Source organism: Panicum virgatum, chromosome 8N (genome assembly GCF_016808335.1).
Source record: "Panicum virgatum strain AP13 chromosome 8N, P.virgatum_v5, whole genome shotgun sequence".
Classification (NCBI taxonomy): domain Eukaryota; kingdom Viridiplantae; phylum Streptophyta; class Magnoliopsida; order Poales; family Poaceae; genus Panicum; species Panicum virgatum.
This window is the reverse complement of record NC_053152.1, coordinates 2,760,637-2,783,986: the sequence shown is the minus strand read 5'-3', so window position 1 is coordinate 2,783,986 and position 23,350 is coordinate 2,760,637. Positions and strand designations below refer to the sequence as shown.

The following is a 23,350-nucleotide window of genomic DNA, read 5'->3' as shown; positions in this document are numbered from 1 at the left end:
TTTTTCTCTCTGTCTCTACTTTAAATGTAGGAATCTAAGGTTGTGTTTGGTTACACATCAAATCAAGTTCCGTATGGAGTACTAAATGAAGTCTATTTGCAAAAAAATTTTAGAGATGGGTGTAACTTTTCGCGACGAATCTAATGACATTAATTAATTGATAATTTGCTAGTGATGCTACAGTAATTATCCTCTAATCACGCGGTCAAAGGCCTCATTAGATTCGTCTCGCGATTTACACGAGGATAGTGGATGTGGTTTTGTAATTAGATTTTATTTAATACTCGAAATTAGTGTTCAAAGATGCCAAAAGTTTTCGCGAAACTAAACACGGCCTAAGTAAGGATCCTGTTAGAGTTGCTCTTCCGTGGAGGTGATCCATCATGTGTATCCATATACGGTGTTCATATCCATATGCTCCCTTACACTGATGCACTCGGTCGAACCGATCAAACGATTCTAGCAAGGACGACGAGGAGTAGGCAAAAATTCAGAGAACCTAGCTAGTGATCTCCGATCTGCTCGATCGGTGCATCAATCCGATCACTCGCCGGACGGGAGCATGGAGCATCGATCCGATCACTCGCCGATCGATCACATGACGCGCGGCATGGTGCCGTAGGGTTTGCTCTTGAGCCCCATCATCCTGCGCGTCCTGGTGATGAAGAGGTCCCGGGGCTTGACGGCGCCGGGGATGTGGCCGATGAGCGTCATGAAGGGCAGCTCCGCCAGCGCGTCGCGGCGGCCGAGCGTGACGGTGATGGACGCCCTGGGGCACGGCTTGTACCGGTGCAGCTTCTCCTCCCTGCAGGCGCCCTTCACCAGCAGCCGCAGGTTCCGGGACACCACCATGGCCTGCCGCTGCGCCAGGTGGCCCTGCTTCGCCTCCGGGACGTCGGTGATGTCGCCGACGGCGAACACGTTCTTGAGCCCGCCCACGCGCAGGTGGTCGTCCACCCGGACGTGGCCCTCCTCGTCCAGGTGGTCCCTGAGGAACGAGTCCCGGAGCCACCCGGACGCCACGGGCCGGCCCGTGCACACGAAGTGGCAGTCCGCCTCCACCGTCTCCCCGGCGGACGTCGTGAAGACCCGCGTCTCCGGGGTGGCGCCGGCGAGGTCCACGGTCTGGTCGAGCAGCACGGTCACGTGCTTGGACCGGAGCCACTCGAGCGCCTTGGCCGACGCGCGCGCGCCCATCACCTTGAGCAGCCGCGGCCCGCCGTGGACGATGGTCACGCGCTTCTCGGGGCTCTTCATCACGATCTCCGCCGCCAGCTCCACGCCGATGGGCCCGCCGCCGACGACCAGCACCGACTCGGCGGCGTCGATGCGCTCCTTGTCGCGCTGGAACATCTCCAGCCGGTCCGACTGCTTCTGCGGCCGGTTGCAGGTGCGGCCCGTCGCGATGACCAGGAAGTCGTAGGCCACGGCGCGGCCGATGGAGGTGAGCACGACGGAGTCGTCGATGCCGACGGCGAAGGCGGTCACCACCTTGGCGTGCGTCAGGTAGTCGGCGTGCGGGATCACCGTGCGCTCCACGGCCGCCGGGTCCACCTTGGCGCGCAGGTTCGCCCACGGGATCTCGAAGTACTCCTTCCTGCAACCAAGCAAATGCATCCGTCCATCCATGGACGGACGATCGATCGCGCGTCAAGAACATGCATGATGAGGAATCCGAATCATATCCATGCTTGCTTTGCTTGCTCACGGGTCGATGAGGACGACGTCCGCGTGGTTCTGGAGCGTCTTGGCGAGGAGGGCGCCGGCGATGCCGCCGCCCACGATGACGACGCGGTCGCCGGTGGACCGCAGCATGGTGGCTGGCCGGATTAGTGAGTCCGTCCTAGCGGCAGTAAGAGGCCAGGAGATCGATCGATCGATCGATCGAGGCGCCTGGGATGCGACGACGAACTCGACCGGCCGGCAGGTGATCGATCGATCGAGATGGATCGATGCTTCTCTCCTGCGCCGGCGTTGGTATATATGGATGGGGGAGATCGATCGATTTGGCGGGAGCTCGTGGTTTGCTTCGTTTCGGGGATCGACCTTTGCTTGTTTCTGGCGCTTTCGATTGTCAGCAGATGGACCCACCTGTCAATGGGCTCGTTGGCCAGGGAATTACTAAAACGAGCTTCCCAAAAATAGGAGTGCTAATTACTGCTGGCCTGAAAATTACTTGCTAATAAGTACTATGCTTGTCTATTACACTTTGGTCGTTGAACATGTATACTAACATGGTACATATTTGTGTTTTTTTTCCAACAAGGTGCCTGGTCAGACCTTAATTCGCATCCAGGACGAGACTACTAGAGCGTACAGAATGCACCGTAGGATGCATGATGTTTCACATTCTATTTTGTGATTAATTGTTTAATCTCATATTTGCCATCGCTCGTGTCTATGATACGTGGAGCCAATGCGTGTGTATTGAATGTCACTACGGAATTTGTGAGAGGAGCTCATAGTGATATATTAAGAGTTTCTTGGCCACAATTATTATTCTTGCGACAGTTGTGGGTGAATGGATTCTTCAACTGACCACACATGAAGCCATCAACATCCCCCACGTCGAAGCCAAGGGGAAAACATACTCTGGACCATCATTAGAGTTCACTTTTTACAAATTAATTAAGGTACGTACAGCAACGTTAATAACAATACGGTCAACAAATTGTAAGCACAGCTACTACTACTACTATCTTCATGCAACAAGCATCTGACACCGCAAAAGTCCAGAGATCATCATCGAATCGGATGCCAAAACGATCGAGGAAGAAAAGGCAGCGCGCGTAATACCGGCCTGAACAGTTGAGAACCATTGGTTTGCCAGTCACTTGAACAAGGCGACGAGGGGCATGAGCGCGGCGAGGACTAGCGCCGTGCAAGCGCTTGTCGACGCGCCGCCGCGGGCCTTGGCGCCGCCGGAGAGGTACAGGTAGTAGTACGGGTTGGACGACGACGGCGGGGACGAGAAGTGCGATCCGCTGCTACCGTCGCCGCCGCTGCTCTTGGGTGGCGGTGGGGGCGGCGGTGACGGGGGAGGCTCCGACGGCGACGAGGACGGAGGAGGCTCCGAGTCCGGCGGCGTCGAGCACGGGGACTCCGGCGGAGACGTCATCGGCGTGAGCGGAGGCAGCACGTCGGACGCGTCCCCCGACGGCGGCGGCGGCGGCAGCACCAGCTCCAGGTACGGCGGCGGCGGCGCGGACAGCGGCAGCAGCGCGAGGGACGGCGGCGGGGGCGCGGTCATCGGCAGGATCGTCGGCGGCGCCGACGTGCACACCGTCGGGCACGTCCCGCACTTGCTCACGCACAGCTGGTTCGTGTCCGGCGGGCCTCCCGCCGCTGGCTCGCCCTGCTGGTCGTCCCCGGCGACGACGCCCGCGCACGCCACCAGCCACGCCATCGCCCACGCCAGCACCGCAGCTCCTCGTCTCCCCTCCATCGCCGCCTTCGCGGCTTCGCCGAGCTAGCTCGATCGACGGAACCACCGGGCACTGACGCGCTTGCTTGCGTAGCTGCGTTGCGTGTGCTCGCTTTCGCAGGTGGATTCCCGCGAGCTCTCGTGGACCGGGCAGTTTATAAGCTGGAGCTCGGAGCTGGAGGCCCAGCGCGGCAAAGAGATGTGCCAAACTTGAGCTGCAAGCTCCAGCAGAATATATGAATCGGCAGCTGAGATGAGAAATGATGGCTGTAAAGGGAGATGCTCCTGAATTGGCAGCAAGGAATTGCGGATTCCTCTTACTACAGCACACAGATTAATCCCAACAAATCCACAGACTAAGGCCCTATTTAGTTCCCAAAATTTTTACTATAGTACCTGTCACATCGAATCTTCACACATGCATGAAGCAATAAATGCAATTAAAAAAACTAACTACACTGTTCAACTGTTTCAACTGTTAATGATGAGATAAATCTTTTAAACCTAATTAGTTCATAATTGGATATTAATTGTCAAATAACAACGAAAGTGCTACAATATCCAAATCCAAAAATTTTCATGAACTAAACACAGCCTAATTATCTTTGATGTACACGAGCTGTTAGGCTAAATGATGGGGCATAGAAAGTACTGAAAAAAAAAAGGAACTCATGCAGAGTAAAAGAGCAGAGTCAAAAGGTTTGCAGGTGCATCATGATGCATTGATGCTTTCCAGAGTGCAAGCCAGGCAAAGGATATATGCGCCTGGATGGTTGAAGGCTTGCAGCAGCTAACGACTCGACTCGTGTCAGATGACAATATGACATGGGCTGCTGGTTCAGTTCACAGGCAAGCAAAATGCTGAACAAAAAAGGATATCAACTGTACAGAAATGCATGGATCAAACAAATCTCAACTGCCTTGCATAGAGTAGGGAGTCTTATCAAGACAATTACTCGCAGAATTGACCAATAAATAAACTGCCGTGATCCCTAGGGAAAACAAGTCCTGCTAACTGTGAAGCTGTTCTAAGTTGTACAGCATTGTCTGTTGTTGTATAAGCAGTAATTACAAGTTACTACTATTGTACTGGCAACAAAATGAGTGAATAAGCTGTAGAGAGACACTACTTCCTCACTCCACAAGCATCTAGAGTACATAAACAAAATCCAGGGTATTTGCGTCTATTTCGTTTTCCCCTGGACATTTGTCAATTTTCAAGGAGTCTTTTACAAAGTATGGCATGAATGGCAACAAACAACCAACTTGTACAGACAGGCTAACCGCTATCCTTCACTATGTACCGCTTCAATTGCCCTCACCTGGGGTTGGAAGGGAAGAATCAAAATCACAATTACAAATCATCAGTCATGAGTCAGTTTCCGCATCCGCTGTTGTAGCTGATTTCAGCTTTTGGCTCACAAACTGCCCCTTAACTCTTGGTCTTTGCTCTGCAAGCTTTTTCCTGCTATGATATCTAACCTGTAAAAATGAAAATGGAAGGCATAGTCAGATAAAGAATGCATTCAACCCTTATTTACAAAGTAGAAATGCTATCAAATTAAATACCTTTTTTTCGAAGCATCTATCTTTCCTTTTCATGCGAAACTTCATCAAGGCAGCATCACGGCGAGACCGGTCACTATCCAACCCATTATTATAGCAGTTCTGGACACCACTTTCGTTACCACTTTCTAGGGCAACCATTGTATTTGTATTAATGTCAGCTTCGCCGCTACCGGTGCATACACTTCCTTTACGTACATCCTGGCTGCAGCTAGCACTCTGGTTGACGTGCTCCACATGAGCTCTCGCCAAGTCAATTAGTTCTCCTGATTCTCTGAGAATTTGTCTTGAATGATGCAACTGCTGATTTTCCTCCGACTGTCTGTGTTCATCAACCTGAGAAGGTATATTACGATTTTCATGGTATTTCGATTGACCAGAGGAGTGCTGAATAGTTGCCTTGTTGATGCCAGCTGAATCACAATGCATACGAGGAGCCTGCGGGTAGTATACTGGCTGCAGAATTACACCATAATGGTAAGGCATCGCAGCACCAACAGGAATTGGAAGAGGTATGAACCCATATGAAGGATGGCTCATACTGTCCTGTCTATGGGAGGAACTGCTTGCACCTGGATCTTCTCTAGCACTACTGGAACACAGTACAGCAGCTCCCTCTGTGCTACTGTCCAAAGGAATCCGAGCTTGCCTTGTACTCTCACCTGTATTATGTTCATGGGGAGGTAACACCCCACTGGGTTGGGAAACTGGGTCCTTGTCATGAACAGGTTCTTGACGAGTTATGCAGAGAGAAGGGAAAAACTGGTGCTCAGCTGACGGCTCTATCCTTTTATTGCCATATCTGTATCATGTTGAAACGAGAGGCAAGCAAAATAAAGCAAGTCAGAGTTATGCTCAATATTTGAGAAATTACTAATATCAAGCTATAGATCTAGGAGGAGTACCAAAACATGTAACCTCACAAAGAAGTAAGCAGACATGGAAAGAAAATCGCTGATTAGCAGAAAGATTTTTAGCCTCATTCAAATAACTTCGATATCAGAAGTCAATCAGCATGATGTACCTTGAAAAGGCAGAGGAATTCGAGTGATTGAAGATATCTTTTTCCCTGAACTCTTGGGTTTTGTAACCACTAAGATGGTGTTGCTTTCCTAAGTTGGTCTCTAGAAATTGGGGCGGACAAGATTTAGCATGACTTATTGCAGCACCCTTTGATTTTTCACCAAGGTTACTTCCTGTGGGAGCATTTCGTTCCATGACTGAAGATTTACATTGTCCATCAGCTGTTGGTTGGGCCATAGCCAAGTCTTTGCCAAGATTGCTTGGTCGACGTGAACTTGCATCAGCAATCCTCAAGGCATTATCCATTATTTGCTCAGCAACCTTGGCTGAAGTAATACCATTAAGGCCTTTCGAACGCACATTCTTCTCACTTCCACTTGGGGCATCTGCATGAGATGAAAGTATTACCACATGCAGATAACAGAGTAGCAGACATTAACTTGCCGACAACAGAGCACGAGTTGACAAATTCCTTACCATCGCTATCTTTTGACACATGATACTTTGTGTTTACTCCATCGTAAGACTCATTTTGTAGTTTACTTTTTCTGGAGGGATCAGCCCCTTCATCTGCACGAGTATCTGGCAACTTCTCAACACTCTGAATTTCAGTATCCCTCTTGCTACCAAAGCTCTGATCAAGGCAAAAACAATCTCCATAACGTAACATGGCAAGGAAATACATATGAATGTAATTGGTATGTCAGAACTGCAAAGGACCAAATGATGAAACGCTAATTGGTTTCAGTAAACAGTGCTGGCTACACACACTGGATAAAGTCAAGAAAAGAACAATCATAGAAAAAGATATGGCTCTAAATATTTTACTGCCAAACAATTAGTTTCTGTTTACTGGCATTGTCCGGCTAAGCAGGGATGCAAATAAGCAATTGAAAACATGCATTATATACCAGTTGGTCAGATAAGTTGTAAGCAAATGTCAGGTACTCACTTGGGCATCACTTTCCTCATCGCTGTTTTCCCCTGCCTTTGAACCATTAGCAACATTGGCACTTATATGATTGCTGGCTGCATTATTTTCCGATAAATATGTTTGGCTATTCATCTGCATGGAATTCTTAAATCTAAGTATTGTGAAGAAAAATATAGTGCATAATAGAAAACTGGTACAGGCTAAAATGATCGCATGCGACATATCAGGGTCTCATAACTAAAATTGATTCATACAATATAGTGCTCTATAAGAATTCAAGAAAAATTCGTACAATGAACGCTATAGAAGTAGTATCAGTTATATAATATTCTATGCATAACACAACTGATACTACATCTATAATGTTCATTTGTTTCAAGAAAAAGGCATCCAAACCAGATCCAGATAGGTTGACAAATACAGATTAAAAGAAGCATTTGTTGAAGGCTACATTTTGCCGCAAACACCAAATTGCCAATGGCAAGGGAAAGCACATTCTTAAAGGCCTCCAAAAAGAGAACTTACTGCATGCCGCCTCCATACATGCTGCCATAAGTTACGCAGCTCATTCTTTCTCACTGGTTTTACAAGGAAGTCCACTGCACCCTTCTGCATGCACTTGAGCACCGTACCAATAGAATCTTGTGACGACATCACTGCCACAGCCAACCAGTGAAAAACCATGAAACCCAATAACAAATCCAAATATTCGGTTCATCAGTGCTCAAGGCTGCTTATCAGGCATACATGCCATTATGAGTGTTAGATATATGCCCATCGCTCTACTAGGTCAATCAGCTGACCATGAGGTCAAATTAGGTGATTAGGAAAATAGTGTTACAATCACATGTTGCATAGCTCTTTTGTTCTTTGGGGCAAGTACTGTTCATATTTATTAAAGCCTTTTCTGTCTTTGTGCACACTTAATGGAAACATCCCCTATATTTAGCATAGATCTAGTAGCATTCAAATAAGTATGTAAAAGTAACAGTATTGGTCTCTTGGTTACAACAGCTACCTAGAGCGCTGCAATTCAATATTTACTATTTTGATTTCCAGGACTACCACCACCTCAGCTTTGGAAAAACTGAGGCCTTGTGTATGTGAAATCTACAAAATAAGTGATTTGCCCAGACAAACTATGCGATTAGGCTCTAAATCAGTCTATGTACCACTCAAAATCACACATATTGAAAACCCCACCTTGATCGCACAAACGAAACAAAACTTCGCAGATCAAAAGTACAGGTAGCACATAAACCCTCCACTCTCATATCCCTAACACACTTATGCCATTTTGATCCTCACAGGCTACAAGGAATGCAGTACTTGGGTCGAGATTTTTTTTTAATTTTAATACAAATTTTTAACGTAATTACAGAATAATACTTCAGATCACAGAAATTTCAAAAATATATCCCTATCGTCTACCCAGTGGACGAAATTTAAATTTCGTCTACTCACTGGACGAAATCTAGTAATTTCATCTGTTCGGTAGACGAAAACTAATTTTCGTCTACCGAATAGACGAAATATATATTTACATGACGAAATTTATATATTTCTGGACGAAATATAGATTTCGTCCCCCCACTGGACGAAATCTATATTTCGTCCCATGACCGGACGAAATTTAGCTGCGCCGGCCGTAGCATCAGCAGCCAAATTTCAGTTTGGTTATTAATCAATCTCGCCGCGGACAAGGGCTGATCTGATCTGAGAAAAAGAAAAGGGGTGGGGGAATTCCGAAGAAGCCAGGCAGCGACGCACCCGATGATCCAGATGATGGCGCCGACGAAGGAGACGATGATGGCGAGGAGCGCGAAGGGCAGGCCCAGCAGTCACCCCAGGGGCCGGCACTCACTGTCGCCGCAGCACATCCTCGATCAGTCGCAGTCGATGGCGCCGGCCGCAGCATCGCATCGCTTGCTGCGCTGGAGCCTGTCGTGCTTAGCTAGCAAGGCGTGGGGAACCAAGGAGGCGCAAGACTACAAGAGGGAGAGTAGTATATATGGAGGCCGGCTGGGCGCGGAGAAGCCGGACACGCTTTCTCGTCTGACCAATCCATCCAGGTGATGTCCATGGCGCGCGCGCGATGCAGCGGCCGCGGACCGGCTGACGGCTGCCGCCCATGCCATGTGGAGTAGGTTGGTTGGGCGGGCTTGGAAGGCGAGGCGGGGCCGGCGTAGCTAAATTTCGTACGTTGATGGGACGAAATATAGTGGGGGGGCAAAATCTATATTTCGTCCAGAAATATATAGATTTCGTCATGCAAATATATATTTCGTCTATCCAGTAGACGAAAATTAAATTTCGTCTACCGAACAGATGAAATTACTGAATTTCGTCCAGTGGATAGACGAAGTTTAAATTTCGTCCACTGGGTAGACGATAGGGATATATTTTTGAAATTTTTGTGATCTGAAGTATTATTCTGTAATTACGTTAAAAATTTGTATTAAAATTAAAAAAATTCCTTGGGTCACAGCACAAGGGGAACGAACATCACAAAGGGAATCGACCAATGATGACACTGTACTGTTAAAGTTGATCATCATCCGAAACAAGCCCGATCCAATCATCCCATTTTAGCAACAGGCATGTGCAGAGCACAATAATAATATAAAACCCAAGCAGCACTGCGTGGTAACCATAAAATTATGCCCAGCGCCGAGCCCCTCGCTTGAAGTAACCGCTTAGACAGTCACTAGCGAGGCCTAATCCAGTTGCAAGCGAGGCCTAATCCACTTGCAAAGCTCGATTCGATCCATAGCGCCACGAATCAGGACACGCAGGCACGCGGAGGAAACCATGGGTTGGGCTCAGAATCGTGCTTACTGATGACTGGGATGTTCTTGCACTCGTCGGCGGCGACGATCCTGGCGAGCAGCTGGATGCCGGAGAGCGAGGGCATGGCGACCTCGGTGAGCACGAGGTCGAAGGCGTAGGCGCGCCCCCGCATGACCTCCCACGCCTTCATCCCGTCGGCGACCGCGGCCACTGGGGGTCTCCCGGAGGGAGCGAGCGAGAGAGAGAGACACACATCAGAATTTTTTTTTAAAAAAAAGCCCCCAATTCCTCCCGAGGAGTAGTAATCCCGGGAAGCAGGCGCGGCGCGGGGAGGGGAGGGGGAGGAGGAAGGGAGAGGGAGGGGTGGTGGGAGCTCACCGCGGTAGCCGCACTTGCGGAGGAGCGCGGTGACGACCTGGCGCGTGGAGTCGTCGTGCTCGACGAGGAGGACGCGGAGCGAGCGGCGCGGGAGGATCTGGTCCCACCGCGCCGCCGCCGCGGACGCGGGGGACGACGACGCGCCGGCAGCCTCCCCGCCCCCTCCCCCGCCGGCAGCCGCGGCCCCACCGCCGGCGTCCGCGTCGGGTGACATCTGATCCGACTGGTGGGAGGGAGAGGAGCAGCAGGAGCCGGAGCCGGAGCCGAGGAGGGGCGGAGGAAGGGGGGAGGGAAGAGAAGGAGCGGTGGGGAAAATATCTCCAATTTTTTTTTCCGCGCCGCGGGCGCCACGTCAGCGCCGAGGCGGGGCGCGGGAGGGGAAGGCGTCGTGGGGCGGGAATGGCCCGCCAACAAATTACAAATACCACCACGAGGAAGAGCGGGGGGATATTTTTGATGGGCGGGTGAATTAACGGGGTGGCGATATTTTGGTGCGCGATTTTTATTTCGTTGGAGATAGATATTTGGCGGGCGCTCCTGGCCTGTCGAGCGCCCACGCTTAATTTGCCGGGGGCGCGGAGCCACCTGCGTTGCGCGGAAAAGCGGCGGGGGCGCGCCCGTGAAAATGGGATTTTCCCAGCGCGCAAGTGGAGGGTTAAGGCGTTCTTCAACGGGGCACCGTATAAGGCCCCCCCCCCACCCTACGTAGGGGGGCTTTGGGGGGAGCGAGCCGTCCAACGGCTCCCCCATAGCTCCCCCTGTATACGGGGGGAGTTGAAACTCCCTCCATATATAGAGTGAGTTTCAACTCCCCCTATATCTCTAATCACATTGTTTCTTCATGATATTAATCTCGTTTGAGCTCCGTAATATGATGATAATGCGTATTATGACAGTACAAATATTGTATGATTTTTTAAAATTCAAAAACGATAAATAAATAGTTAGTTAATGAGTGATAGTATATAGAGGGAATAGATATGGGGGAATGGTTGGAGAGAAGGAGTTATAGGGGGAGAAATCTTTTGGAGGGAGGTAGTAAAATATAGTAAATAGTACGTTTGGGGGGAGTAAATATAGTAAATAATCAATCGTGTCGATCCATCCGGCGTGCGCTGGGAGGATTTGCAGGAGAGGGTTTTACTACTTTTCAACGGTGGAATCGTCGTGCTGTTTCTGACCGCGTACATTTGAAAACGGCAGAATGGTTCGTACATGCTTTGCTTTCCTCCGTTGCAACAAGCCCAAGAAGAACAAAGGTCACCACGGTTTAAATTTGTGTGGTTGTTATTCTTCCAACCCGCACGGATCCATCCCTGTCGTATTTCAGGAGGTAGGCGTCTCGATCTGTCACCACGGATGCATCGACCGTCTCTTATAATTAATTAATTAATTAATTAGCGACGAACAAACCCCTCCCATGGCGTGCCTACCTATTGATAGCCGCATTAAATTCACAAATCTTCTAGGCGGGTTACGGCAAAATTAATTAAGGCCCTGTCATAAAGCCAAAATGTAAAATTTTATAAACGATTGCATGGTGTACTAAATGTAGTCTAAAAATAAATCGCATTACACAAATAGACTGAAAATCGCGAGATGAATCTAATGAGTCTAATTAGGACGTGATCTATAATTAGTTTTGTAATTAATCTATATTTTATACTTCAAATGTTAAAGATTCCCTTCCGAGAATCTAAAAAAACCAAAATGCAAAGTGATGTAAACAAGATCTAAAAAGAGAAAATATCACAAGTGAACAAGTGATTAATAATCTGCACTACATTAGAAATCCTCTTTTTTCCATAGATATAATCTGATCTGATGAGACGCATGTTGTATGACATAACGTCTATTGCACATTATTTTTCTTCAAGGTTCCTATTGGCTGTTGGATCCTTGTTGGCATGTGTTTTGTTCGTTGCCCCCATTTAACTACGATCGTGACTCTGTGAGCTGCCTTGCTTGGTACGGAAAAAGAAAAAAAAAGCGCCTCCTGGCGTTGGAAAGGAGACCAAAAGTTATGATAGCACCAAGCGAAACTTGCCAGCTAACCCAAGCTACGTTTTCTAAGCTCTGATCACCATTTTAGCTCCAACATAGCTGAGATGCTCATTAGTACACCTTTAGGCCTAATTGTTGTTAGCTAGGGACTGGTGCATACTATTGGTTGAGATATACCCTTGTAATAAAGGTTCTTGGCTTGACTCTTGGTGGTTTAAGGATGAGAGGATTGACATAGTTTTTTTTTAAGTAAAATGCATGACGGATCCTAAACTTGTCTTTTTCAACGCGGTCCTCAAACTTCCAAAAATATAATTCTGAGTCCCCAAAATTGTTAATTGGTTCAGGTGAGGTCCAAATCACAATTACCCTTACTAAACGTGGACCTGACATGTGGGCCCACATGTCAGATACACCTCCCTCCTTCCTCTACCTTTCAAAGCGAGCCGAGCTGCTGCGGTGCAGCCCTCCTCCCTCCCTGCGCCGGCCGCCGCGCGGCCCTCCTCCCTCCCCGCGCGGGCCATGGCGCGCGGGCCTCGAGCTCCCTCGTTGGTGCGCCCCACCTCCAGCCTCCCTCGCTCCTCTCTCCCTTCGCCACTGCGCCCCACCTCCCCGGCGCCCTCCGCTGCTCCCTAGGCCGCCGGCCACCTCCTCCGCCGCCGCGCTAAGGCCATGACACGCCGCCCCCCTCTGCACCCTCCTCCCTCCCCGCGCTAGCCGCCACGCGGCCCTCCTCCCTCCCCGCGCGGGCCTCGAGCTCCCTCGTTGGTGCGCCCCACCTCCAGCCTCCCTCGCTCCTCTCTCCCTTCGCCACTGCGCCCCACCTCCCCGGCGCCCTCCGCTGCTCCCTAGGCCGCCGGCCACCTCCTCCGCCGCCGCGCTAAGGCCATGACACGCCGCCCCCCTCTGCACCCTCCTCCCTCCCGGCGCGCTCCCTCCCCAGTGCCCTCCCTCCGTCCTCCTCTCAGTCTTGGTGGAGGCCCGCACGGCGCCGGATCCATGCGCGGCGGAGGCTATGGCGCGGCGGCGCCCCGTCGGCTGCTCCGCCCCGCTGGGCGAATCCGCGCGTGGCGGACGCGGCTGCATGACCAGCATGGCTGGGGAGCTGCGACGCGGCGGTGCTATGGCTTTCGGCGAGCGGCTGCGCGCGCGTGGTGCGGCGGCGGTGCAGCACGGCAACGCGCGGCTGGGCAGAGCCACTAGGCGTGGCAGCCAGGCCTGCTCGCCCGCGCAAACGTCGGCGAGGCCGACCTGCCCCTGCTCGAGTGCGCCGGTCAGATCCCGCAGCGGGGTAGCCGCGGTGGCGGCTCCTCCCTCCCCCTTGCCGGATCCAGCGCGGCAAGGCGGCGGTGAAGGCCCCTGCTCCCTCCGTCGATGGCGCCCCTCCTCCCTCCCTCCCCTGCGCCGTCGAGCAACGGCCGAGATCCGCCGTTGAGCTCGGTGGCCTCGAGCTCCGCCGCACCGAACTTGAGCCCCACATGTTAGAGAAAGGAGGGAGGTAGATCTGACATGTGAGCCCCACATGTCAGGTCCATGTTTAGCAATGCTAATTATGATTTGAATCTTACGTGAACCAATTAACAACTTTGGGACTCAGAATTGTATTTTTTGGGAGTTTGGGGACCGCGATGACACAGAAAGACAAGTTTAGAGACTCGCTACATTTTACTCCTTTTTTTTTGCATCAATGGAATTCTTTTATATTCAAAAAAAGTTTTCTTACCTTTTATGAAGCTATGAACACGTTGGTCGATAGTGACGCTAGTTAATTCCATATTTTTCTCCCTGCCTCACCCATCAGGCCATCACACTCGTGAGCTCACATTACCATAAGCATCTTTTTGGTCTCTCGAGGTGTTTCTTCCTCGAGGGAACATTTGCAATAATGATGAGGCTTGGGTGAGCCAACGATCGTTCGGCTGGTGGCTGGGCTGATCTAGTGTGAGAGGAAAACACCGCTGGCTGGTTGGTGGTTGGGCTGATTTGGTGTGAGAGGAAAACACTGTTGCTGGCTGGCTGAACCAGCCAGCCGAACAGGGCGCAAAACTTGGGCAATGGCGAGGAGGATAACAAGGGGAGTAGCCAAAAGAGGATAGATATTATTACCGTTATGCTATGTTATTGACTATATAAAATATGGAACACTTCCATGAAAGCGTAATAATGACATCTTTTCCACTATGAGCGTCGTCACATAATTCTTAGTGACAAACGTTTAGTTCCTGTAGACATGTGGCTTATTCATTAATTAGTCTGAATTGAAATAAGATGAGCCTTCATGCAAATATACGGCATCCCGTGGCAAACAAATTGTTCTATAGCGTGAGAACTTTATCAAAAAATATTTGAACGACAAACAACAGCCTTCACTAATTAAGTTCACTACCATATATTAGGCAACTGTCTTATGATTACTAGATCAAAATATGCACAAAAATAAAAAGATACCCGTATAAAGCCATCACAACCATTCTATTACATGTCATATTTTCATTTTGTATCATAATGATCTTTGTTCACCGATTAGTCATTATACCAATTAGATGCTTGTATGTCTAGAATGATTGATATCACCGATCATAGCGCATATTTGTGGTGCAAATGGCACATAATCCATCATACACAAGATCATCGCACGCTCCCTCCATTTCATGATCACGAGGCAACTCAACAATTGTTGGAATCATGAGGTTGCTAATTGTGAGGTCTGTGGAGCAGGTGTGGAAACCATAAAGCACGCGCTGATGGACTGCACAATAGCAAGATTTTTCTGGAATCAAACCAAGGCACTGACAGGAGTCAAAATTCCAGGACACCTACACCCGGATACCTGGGCTCATGACCTGCTTGATCCGAAGATCTGCACTGAGCAAGATGCAGCTGTTATATTGTGTGGTATGTGGGCCCTTTGGATGTCGAGGAACAAGCGCCGCCATGGTGAAGCTGGTGTGCCGATGAACCAAGCAATCAAATGGGCAAAGGATACTGCTTTCGACCTTTGGCAAATCTGCCATCCGACAAAATCGAAACGCAGTCAACCAACAACAAAGGAACAATGGAGATGTCCGACAATGGGCTGGACAAAATGCAACATAGATGCCTCTTTTCGGATGGGGAACAGTACAGGATCGGTGGGTGCTGTGCTTCAGGACCATGAGGGCCAGTTCCAAGGGGCGCAAGCAAAATGGATAGGTCACTGCCTTAGTGCTCTTGCAGCAGAAGCTTTGGCCTGTGTCGAGGGGGCATCACTTGCCCTGCGTCGGGGGGTCCACAAGTTGGAGATTGAAACAGATTGTCAAGTGCTTGTCAAGCTGTGGGAGAGCAGGACTAGCCAGCGGTCTGAAATCTCACCGATACTCAGCCGCTTAGAAGACATTTGTCGTGATTTTCGGGATGTTAGATTGTCTTTTGTTCCTAGAACTTGTAATCAGGTTGCTCATATATGTGCCCAGCTAGCTTCGGCTGACAACCCATTGGTGGAGTGGCTTTCACCACCGATGGAGTTGCAAAGCCATCTGCATGTACCCTGTAATCTGGACTCTCATGAATGAATGAAGGCTGGAGTTCTCAAAAAAAAAAAAATCCAGAACTGGATAAGCCGACGCGGTGGACCCGGTCCACACCCCCCGCCGGGTCCCAGCGCTCCCGTTCCGTAACTTCCGTTCGAGCAACCGGCACCACCAGCTGGCCCCACTGCACCCCTCCTCCCTCGGGGCATGTACAACGTCAATTATTATGCCGTCTATTAGCGGTTAATTGTGATTTTTGAGGGTAAACCGGCAAGCGACGCCCCCTGCCGTCCTCTCGCGAGGCGACGGCCTCGGCCCGTTGCCTGACGAAATCGACAGCTCGAAACGCCCGCTGTAGCAGCAGTTGCGATAAGATGTCTTGGCGCGGAGCCGCGCCTGGATCAGGAGTTGGGGTGCTGCGCCCGCGTCTGTGCTGGCCTCGCTGGAGGCGATGCGGAACCGGCTGCAGAAGGCCTCGCCGGAGACGATGCGGAACCGGCTGCAGAAGCCCTCGGCAGAGACGATGCGGCACGACGGCTTGCAGACGAGCGCGGCGCGGAGGAGGCTCGCGGGGTCACCGGGTAGGAAGCAGACGAGGATCTTCTCCACTAGCTCGGCTGCCAGCGGGGGCGCCGGCGGGCGGCCACGGGTCGGCGACATCTAGCTGCTTGGTCGTGGTGCGGGGTGGATTGGAGATTGGATTGGGCGGTGCTGGCGGTCAGGACGTAAGGCTGAGAGGTGGGCCAAGGGTGTCAGTGACAGTGCTGTCCCGTGAACGGAATTGCCATACAGAATTTGGCAAATACCAAGGGGTATTGCTCTCGTTGGTGCATTACAAAATTTGGCAAATTCTTTATTTTTTTCATTTTCTGTAGTTTTTTCATTCCATGGTCATCTTGTTTTGATTGATCTCAATTGTTTCAAAGAAGCAACAAAAGTACATACAAAGATCTTATTTAGCCCGTGTTTAGATGCAAACTTCCAAATTCCAAATTTTTTTTCCGGCACATGCATGGAGACTTAAATCTAGACGAAATAAAAAACGGATTGCGACTGCTGCCTGTAAATCGCGAGACGAATCTAATGAACCTAACTAGGCTGTAATTAGATGCTAAATTGCTACAGTAATACTACAGTAAATAAAATCTAATGCCGGATTAATTAGGCTCATTAGATTCGTCTCGCGATTTACAGACGAGTTATGTAATTATTTTTGTGATTAGTCTATATTTAGTACTTCAAATGTAGAAAGATGTCTTTTCAAAATTTTTACACCGCGCAATCAAACGGGGCCTTAGTCTAGATCATGGATACATATATTTATTAAATAGTTTATAGACAGCCAGATAGACAATTTATTGTACAAATTATTTATTTACTATTTGTGTGCGTTGCGCACGGAACGAATCACGAGGCACCGCCAGCTCCCCCCGTCACGACGGACCGGGGAACGGGAGGGACCCACGCACGTCGGGGCCACGCCGTGCCGCCGACGGGCCAGCCCACCTGCGATCCGAGCCGTCCGTCGGATCAACGGTCAACGCGCGCGCACGAATCGCGGAGGCGTTCGAACAACTTCCCCCCACCGTCCTTCCTCCACGGCGACACGCCACGCGTCGCCGCCGGCCTCCGGCACCGCCACCGAACCGCTGCTTCCTTCCCCTTCCATTCCTCCGCGTCGTCCGCCGAGGCGCCGCGCGGCCTGCTCTCCCAGAAGCTTCCGGAAGGGGCGTGCCTGCCCACCGAGCCGCTCTGCCCTTCCGCGGCATTCTCCTTTCCGCGCCGAGATCTCCGTCTTCCTCTGCCGCTTGATCTGACATCCGGGAGGAGGGGCGATGGCGGTGGGGGCGCTGCCGCGGACGATGGACGCGCTGTCGCGGCGGGCGGCCATGCTGCGGGACTCGCTGCGGAGGAGCCAGGGGAACACGGACGGCATGGTCGCCATCCTCGGCTCCTTCGACCACCGCCTCTCCGCGCTCGAGGCCGCCATGCGCCCCACCCAGGCACGTCCGCCCCGCCCCCCGTCTCACACTCCCATTCCACCCACCGCGCAGCTTCGTTTCCATGAAATTTGATCCAGGGACGGCGGCACCTTCTGTTTGGTGGGGCTGCAGGTGAGGACGCACGCGATCCGGACGGCGCACGAGAACATCGACCGGACGATCAAGGCCGCCGACAGCATCCTCTCGCAGTTCGACCTTGCCCGCCGGGTGCGTCCGCTGACCCTCTGTCAGAATGCTGGCCCTTTATCCGAAATCGTGGTGAATTCGATATGTTTTCTCGTGGCGTTGTTTGGATCTGAGGGCGCTTGAATGTGCAAATTGCAAAAGGGCAGGTCCTCGCAACCGTTTCTTGTTAAATTATCAAACCTTGCGATGGATTGGAGTTAATTAGTCTTTGGTAACATGTTTATGCTGTATACGCGGTTAATTAGGTTCAATGCAGGAATCATAGATACAAAATGAGCCCCCCTCCCCCTCCAAACCCCCCAATCTGAAGGATATTGCTCCCATTAAGTTTCTGTTTTTAGGAAATTCAGTCAGCGATTTTTACTGTTGTACGAGATTAGATTTGGTTACCATTTCTTCTTTTTTTTTGGACGAAATATAGCATTTCTTTGACTGGAATGTTTTGTTTTTTTTAAAACGTTTTGAAGTGTTAATTTGATTGCTTGCTGAACTCATTGCATTGAAAATTATAGTAATCCTGCAAGTTACTGCTGACTTTTTTTTTTTGTTGGTCAAGCTTCAAATCCAAACAACAGAATTTTGGCTTCTTCACTTAGTTTTGTAATGTTTGCTTTTGAGCTTCAGGCTGAGGCGGCAATACTGAGGGGTCCCCATGAGGATTTGGAGAGCTACCTTGAGGCAGTGGAGGTGCTCAAAGGCATTGTTCGCTTCTTTAACTCGAATAAGAACTTCAAGAGCAGTGATTCTGTTTTGAATCATGTCAATAACCTGTTAGCCAAGTCTACTATGAAGATTGAAGAGGAATTTAAGCAGCTGATGAGTACATACAGGTAGGATTGTTAGCTTTCTGTGTGCATCTAGTGATGCAGAGGCCCACTCCTGAAATGCCGACCTATTTATCACCTATCTCCCTGCATATTGCAAAAGAACAGTTCACTTTTGCTGTGTTAATTGTTCGTATCTAAAAAATATTCTGTTGATTATCCTTTTCTTTTCAGCAAACCTATTGAGCCTGATCGCCTGTTTGATTGTCTCCCCAAGTCTATGCGGCCAACAAAAGCTGAGCAGGAGGCTGATGGAGGCGGCCACTCTGATCATCAATCCAAAGGTTTGGAGACTGCCATATACAGGACCCCAACACTAATTCCTCCCAGAATATTGCCTCTCATGAATGACATAGCTCAGCAGTTGGTTCAGGCTGGAAATCAGCAGTCTTGCTACAAAATCTACAGGTTGGTTCCGATTTTCTTTTATTATGGTTTTACATCTATTCTGAACTAGATCCTGCTAGATCGCACTTTCTATCCGCATATAGGGATTTTACATTTGATTTTTTTAATAATTCAACTCAATCTATTTCCCCCTCTTCCTTCAGAGATTCCCGGGCTTCAGCACTAGAAATGAGCCTTCGGAAGCTAGGAGTGGAAAAGCTTAGTAAAGATGATGTACAAAAAATGCAATGGGAGGCTTTGGAGGCTAAAATTGGAAATTGGATACACTTTATGCGAATTGCGGTAAGGATCCTTCTTAAAATGTGTTCATATTGTGTATGTCCATTTGAGCATCAACGTAACACGTTATGCTTTTCAAACAGGTCAAATTACTACTAGCAGGGGAAAGAAAAATCTGTGATCAGATTTTTGATGGCGTCAACTTTAACAAGGGCCATTGTTTTGCTGAACTGACAGCAAATAGTGTTTTAACTCTTTTCAGCTTTGGAGATGCTGTTGCTAAAAGCAAAAGGTCCCCTGAAAAGCTGTTTGTATTGCTTGACATGTATGAAGTAATGCGTGAACTTCAACCAGAGGTATTTTGGAAGCAACTTACAAAGTCCGCTTGCCAAATGTTTGACATACTTTTCTTCTTGAAAAATTAGTTGGTTCAGCTTTTTTGCCCTTGTGATTTTAAACTATTAGATTTTTTATTATGACAAATAAGTCATTACTAGCTTTGTTTGAACTTTTGTTTTTATCAGATTGACGAAATATTTGAAGGCAAACCTTGCATTGAGATGCGGGAAGCTGCATCAAGCTTAACAAAGCGCTTGGCACAAACTGCTCAGGAGACATTTGCCGACTTTGAGGAGGCAGTTGAAAAAGATGCTTCAAAAACTATTGTTCAAGATGGAACCGTTCACCCTTTGACTAGCTATGTGATTAATTATGTTAAGTTCTTATTTGAGTAAGTATTCTCCTTTCGAATGTTCTGTCATTCATGGACATGTAAAATTGTTGATCACATAAATTAAACTAACATAATGTTAAATCATGATGTTAACCATGACTTGTGTGGCTTTATGATTATGGCCTTCAGAGAATTATTCTGACCACCATCTTATTGAGGAGTACATATAAATAAGACAATAGTTTTGTTTGAAGTAGAAAGGATTTCAAGTGCCTTGCCCATAATTATAACAGGCTGAATAAGATTTTGCGGAAATATACATCAGGGAAGTTCTTTTGCCTATAGGCTGTAATACCTATACAAACTTATTTAAAGCATCTTTTGATCTTGCTTTTCTCAACGAACTTGGGCTTCTAGAATCTAGAATGTCTTCGGTTATGATTTAGTTGTTCTATTTTGTTTTGTTCATTTTCTTATAAGCAATAAGCAATGTATCCTTTGTTTTTTTGTTTTTTGTTTTCCTGCTATTGTTTCTGAAATAGTACATGTAACAAATATTACTCTGATTTGAACAGTTATCAGTCAACCTTGAAGCTACTATTTCTGGAATTTGATAGTGGCACTGAGGCAGAATCTCAGCTTGCTGCTGTTACCACAAGGATAATGCAGGCCCTTCAGAATAACCTGGATGGAAAATCTAAACAGTATAAGGATCCTGCATTAACTTACTTATTTCTAATGAACAATGTCCACTATATGGTTAGATCTGTTCGCAGGTATGTCTGTATTTACAAGGTCTGTATTGTACAATACTCTCATAACCTGTTTATTTAATGATCGCTTGTGTTGCCTCAGATCAGAAGCAAAAGATATACTTGGTGATGACTGGATTCAGAGGCATCGCAGGATTGTGCAGCAAAATGCCAATCAGTATAAACGTGTTGCTTGGGCAAAGGTTAGTGGATCAGCAAAATCTCTTTATACCATCTTACTTTTTTTTTTGGCTGCATAATGTTAGATGTGTGAACCTTATTGACCCTTTTTTGGGAATGGTTCTTTTTTTTCTTTTGTTTTGATCACACTGCTGTTTAAATATTCTTCAAGCACTAGCACTCTAATTTCTGTGAGTACAATATGGAGGCTTACATGTTGATTATGTCATAAATCATATATGAGGGTATAGTAGTGCTCCTCATACATGATAATGCTACGTTCATTCCACTTCGAATTTTATAAAGCTGAGGCTGTGCATATAAAACACATCTCTACTGTATGGTCTAGCCCTTTAATTCAAAAATTGTAACATCTGGAAGTCTCTCTTGTACGCCCACTATTATGAAACTCAATGGGAACACATTTATTTTAGCTGAATCTAGTACAGAAAAACTTGTGGCAATGCTTGGATGCCAATGATTTAATGTTTCTAGGCATTTTTGTAGTCTATCTCTACCTGTCAAGGCATTCTTTTATGTTCTGTGGAATTGTGGATTCATCAGTTAATATGTTTGTTATGTTTTATTTGCATGATTGTACATAGCTACCCATTGAACTACACTTGATTATAGGTGCTCTTCTTTTGTTATTTTAGATTCTTCAGACACTTTCTGTCCAAGGAGCGGGCAGCAGTGGTGACCTTAGCAGTAGTGGAGTCTCAAGAGCTATGATCAAAGAACGGTGAGTACTTGGAGGCATCTCAGTTTTAACTTTGCACAATAACAGAAATCAGTACTCTCAAACACCTCTGCCTTTTGCCTTGGCAGGTTTAAGTCTTTCAACATGCAATTTGAAGAGCTTCATGCAAAGCAATCACAGTGGATTGTACCTGATCAAGAACTGCGAGAATCCTTGAGGCTTGCTGTAGCCGAAGTTCTGTTGCCAGCCTATAGATCTTTTATCAAACGCTTTGGGTACTTCATCAAATCATTTCGTGCACCCCCTACGATCACAATGGTTTCCTATCCATGCGATTTGCTACATGTAGTTCCAGTAAGATTGACACTATCGTTTTGAATTGCAGTAATCTTGTGGAGAACAACAAGAACCCGCAGAAGTACGTCCGGTACAGCCCAGAAGCCGTGGACCAACTTCTAGGCCAGTTCTTCGAAGGACAGCAATGGGCAGAGCAAAAGCGCTGAGCACGGATAGGGACCACACTGAGTACAGCCAGACGCCAGTAAGTTCAAGAGCACAGCCTGTGCTAAGATCTTTTCCGATGCAACAACCAGGTCTTCTTGCACCGCATATATAACATAGTGACATAAACGTTTGCTCTGCTGAGCCCTACCTAATTTTCTTTTTTCAGAAAGCATGCCTAATTTTCTTTTTTCAGCATTTGGGTGGCTGACACGGCAAGCTAACGGGTGAAAATGTGCTGGTGACGTTTCCTGATGGAGGTCTCAACTGTATCATGGCACTGACCTGAAAAGCAAAAAGAAACCTACGCTGTGGGTTCACTATCAGCAGCTCGAATGCTAATCTTTCGTTGGTGCTGTAGAGTACGTTTTATGAGCATAGAACTACCTGTTGCAACAAAACAGTTTATTAAGATAGATGATAGTTGAATCTTAATGGCTTAAGCCTAAATTCAGTATGTTTCACGAGTATAGAACTCTGCTGCAACGAAATACTTCCCGAAGATGGATGATAGTTGGAATCGGAGTGATGGCTTAAGCCTAAATTCAGTATCTTTGATGAGTTTAGAACTCTGCTGCAACGAAACAGTTCCCTGGGATAGAATGACAGTTGGAATTGGAGTTGGAACAAGCCTAGATTTAGTATGTTTCATGAGTGTAGAAGTATGTTGCAAATGAAACAGCCCTAGGTTAGGTGATAGTTGGAGTTAGAGCGATATCACCAACCTAAATTTTACATGATAGTTATGGTGAGGAAAAAGGGGAGGTAGTGCTTTCCTCTCCCTTTTTCTTGCGAATTGTGTAGGAGTGTTCCTACTCGAAGGAGAATAAAGCAGGGGACACATGTTTTCACCGTGTTCGGCTGGTGAAATGTCCTTCGGCCCTACAGTATTTTTCTCTCTCACCACTCCAGCCACCAGCCAGGTAACAGTGTTTTTCTCTCACACCACTCCAGTTCCAGCCTCCAGCTCCAGCCTGCCGAACGCAGTTGCTTGGGTGCTACTTTCCTCTGCAGATAGCAAGTGACGGGTCAGGTAGGGTTTGCATTTAGCGCCACGGTTAAGGCAAGGTCCATTTTCGTGTTCCTTTTTCATCAGCGCTTGTCCAGAGGGCTAACCTGACTTTGAGCATCGCTTTCTTCATGGTGAACACGTCGATGTCAAGATTTTACTGGTGACCGATGGAATATGTTCCGAATGCAGTGAAGTGCAGGAAAGATAAAAAGTGTGAGCCTGATATATCTGCAACTCCCTGCCATGGATTTCTTCCTTGGTAAG

At 48.2% G+C, this 23,350-nt stretch overlaps 4 protein-coding genes across 5 annotated transcripts; 1 reads left to right on the top strand and 3 right to left on the bottom strand.

The window, feature by feature from the left end:
* Positions 1 to 440: 440 nt before the first annotated feature.
* On the bottom strand, positions 441 to 2,201 carry LOC120686890 (apoptosis-inducing factor homolog B-like). Its single transcript, XM_039969084.1, has 2 exons — positions 1,709 to 2,201; positions 441 to 1,597 (listed from the first exon to the last, which is right to left on the bottom strand). Exons 1-2 carry the CDS (start codon positions 1,813 to 1,815, stop codon positions 595 to 597), a joined length of 1,110 nt encoding a protein of 369 aa, XP_039825018.1. The 5' UTR covers positions 1,816 to 2,201; the 3' UTR covers positions 441 to 594.
* Positions 2,202 to 2,547: 346 nt separating this feature from the next.
* Positions 2,548 to 4,267, bottom strand: LOC120684503 (classical arabinogalactan protein 9-like). The gene has a single exon (XM_039966350.1). It carries the CDS (start codon positions 3,443 to 3,445, stop codon positions 2,831 to 2,833), a length of 615 nt encoding a protein of 204 aa, XP_039822284.1. The 5' UTR covers positions 3,446 to 4,267; the 3' UTR covers positions 2,548 to 2,830.
* A 129-nt stretch (positions 4,268 to 4,396) lies between these two features.
* On the bottom strand, positions 4,397 to 10,429 carry LOC120684501 (two-component response regulator-like APRR3). 2 transcript variants are annotated; one of them, XM_039966349.1, is made up of 8 exons: positions 10,116 to 10,429; positions 9,786 to 9,947; positions 7,473 to 7,603; positions 6,966 to 7,079; positions 6,491 to 6,647; positions 6,011 to 6,399; positions 4,994 to 5,755; positions 4,397 to 4,906 (listed from the first exon to the last, which is right to left on the bottom strand). In XM_039966349.1, exons 1-8 carry the CDS (start codon positions 10,327 to 10,329, stop codon positions 4,793 to 4,795), a joined length of 2,043 nt encoding a protein of 680 aa, XP_039822283.1. In that variant the 5' UTR covers positions 10,330 to 10,429; the 3' UTR covers positions 4,397 to 4,792. The 2 variants fall into 2 exon arrangements, with proteins under 2 accessions (XP_039822283.1, XP_039822282.1); XM_039966348.1 differs by having other exon boundaries at positions 4,994 to 5,792; positions 6,015 to 6,399; positions 10,116 to 10,410.
* A 6,802-nt stretch (positions 10,430 to 17,231) lies between these two features.
* LOC120686187 (exocyst complex component EXO70A1-like) lies at positions 17,232 to 22,596 on the top strand. Its single transcript, XM_039968358.1, has 13 exons — positions 17,232 to 17,631; positions 17,743 to 17,838; positions 18,442 to 18,647; positions 18,816 to 19,049; positions 19,193 to 19,331; positions 19,412 to 19,624; positions 19,793 to 19,998; positions 20,517 to 20,717; positions 20,797 to 20,896; positions 21,530 to 21,615; positions 21,702 to 21,848; positions 21,959 to 22,114; positions 22,271 to 22,596. The coding sequence occupies exons 1-12, from the start codon at positions 17,464 to 17,466 to the stop codon at positions 22,074 to 22,076; spliced, it is 1,914 nt and encodes a 637-aa protein (XP_039824292.1). The 5' UTR covers positions 17,232 to 17,463; the 3' UTR covers positions 22,077 to 22,114; positions 22,271 to 22,596.
* Positions 22,597 to 23,350: the final 754 nt, after the last annotated feature.